Source organism: Bidens hawaiensis, unplaced genomic scaffold (genome assembly GCF_021521415.1).
Source record: "Bidens hawaiensis isolate Kalapana, Puna unplaced genomic scaffold, B.hawaiensis_p1.1 tig00002525_1, whole genome shotgun sequence".
In the NCBI taxonomy this organism is placed as follows: domain Eukaryota; kingdom Viridiplantae; phylum Streptophyta; class Magnoliopsida; order Asterales; family Asteraceae; genus Bidens; species Bidens hawaiensis.
The window spans coordinates 475,711-477,731 of NW_027491138.1; the positions used below are offsets into that span (position 1 = coordinate 475,711).

At 31.8% G+C, this 2,021-nt stretch overlaps 1 protein-coding gene across 1 annotated transcript; it reads right to left on the bottom strand.

Moving 5' to 3' along the window:
* Window positions 1–1,037: 1,037 nt before the first annotated feature.
* On the bottom strand, window positions 1,038–2,021 carry LOC143619859 (uncharacterized). The gene is made up of 2 exons (XM_077091688.1): window positions 1,833–2,021; window positions 1,038–1,742 (listed from the first exon to the last, which is right to left on the bottom strand). The coding sequence occupies exons 1-2, from the start codon at window positions 2,019–2,021 to the stop codon at window positions 1,131–1,133; spliced, it is 801 nt and encodes a 266-aa protein (XP_076947803.1). The 3' UTR covers window positions 1,038–1,130.

The following is a 2,021-nucleotide window of genomic DNA, read 5'->3' on the forward strand; positions in this document are numbered from 1 at the left end:
TTGATTGATTATATATGTATCTGTTTTAGGGTTAGATCGATCGATCGATCACAATGTAAATTTCTTCAATGTGTATATCTAAGATTACGGTTTACCTTAAATGTCAACCACAACACGTACACTTTCGTCTTCCCTTGATCTGATATAGGATTTGTGAACGAACAATTGCGTACGTAGTTTGCTTCTTTATATAGACGTCCAATAATCATATATCCCATGGGATTTTATTTCACATATCAATTCAAATGTTGCATTATGCTTATCCTCTTATCATTAGTTGCCGAATTGTTTTGAAAAATTATAATATTTTTCTTTAATTCAAGAAAATACTATTATTTATATTTTCAAAAATGGTTTGTTCTTATAATTTATAATTTAGAGAGTGATTCAGGGTGTTGTGAGTGAAGTTTTTATATTTTAGAAAAAGTGGTGTTTTTTTCGTATATTTGAAAAGTTACTATTCATCCCCTATAATTTTTTAATATATTTTGAGAGTGGTTGTGAGTGAAGGAAAGAAAAAACGTAATAATAAAAAGGTATAAAAAGGATTATCTAATTGAAATGGAGATAGAAAATGTAATGAGTTTTAATGTAATTTTTGATTTAGAGATAGGGGGTAGGATGAGAATAATAATAATAACAATAATAATAAAATTTATAAATATACTCTTTTATTAAATAATAATAATAATAATAAAAGAGTATTTAGGGAGTTGATTTACTTTTTATTAAATAATAATAATAAAATTTATAAATGTACTCTTTTAGAAACACCATTTTGTATACATGAACAATCAAATAAATATATGTAATTAAAACTTACGGATATAATAATTATTCAAAACAATTATATTTTCAAGTTAAAATTAAAAATATTTTAAAAGGAAAGACTTGCAAATGTATGTGGCTGTGGCAAAAATAAAATCGCAGGTATGAGGATCTGCTAGAAAGAGACCATTTGACACCGAAATTACTTATTTATTAGTATAGCTAGGGTACTAATTATTACGTAACATTAAGTACTAAAACTCCTTAAAACATAAAAGACTGCATAATGATTTAAAAACAACAATAACTTAAAAGCAACAAACATTCACAAATCTTAAACAACCAAACCAAGAACTCATTACTTATGCCTTGTTGCACTCCTTTTCCTTCTTCTCCTCATCGCTCTTTGAATGATACCCCAGAAGCTTTTCTTTGATCATGTCAAAAATACCTTTTTTCTCCTTGTTCTCGTTTTCAGCATCCACATGGTGGTCAGCATTTTGCACCTCCACCGGTGGTGATGGTGGTGCAGCAGCATGTTCATCTTCCGCCTTCTTTTGACCACCAGGAAGTTTATCCTTGATCTTCTCAATGAACCCTTTTTTCTCTTCACTTTCACTAGTTGGCTCGGGTGGGTGCACAACAACTTCACAAGATGATGGGGACACCACCACTTCTTCATACTTAGTTATGCCATCTTTGCGTTTGTCATTATTTTTTTCATTGTACTCCCTAACTTTTTCCTCGATTTTCTCTTTGAACTCTTCAACATTCGTTTTGCCCTCTTCAATCTTCTCAATGGTTTTCTCTTTGAGCTCCAAGGCCTTCTCTCTCCCCTCTTCAATCTTTACAGTGATCTTCACTTTATCTTCTTCAATTTTCTTTTGGGCCTTTTCCTTCAAAGTTTTGTCTTTCTTTTTCTTTTTCTTTTTCTTTTTCTTCTTCTCTCCATCTTCACATTCCTCATCACTCGACTACATTCACAAACATAATGATTACCTTCTAAACGCCGATGATAATAACGATATTACAGTTTTATAGACATTATAAAAGAAAGAACTTACACTTGAATTGCTATCCAATATGTGGAGTTTAGCGAGCACGCTTTCATTCTTCTCGTCTTTGCGCTCAGTCTCTTCACCCTTCTTGTTTTCATCTTTCTTTCCAAAGCAATCAAGCAACCCATGGGCCGGTTTCTCTTCACATTGCTCTTTGGTCTTGGGGGAGTGCTGGTGAACGACATTGTCAGCCAT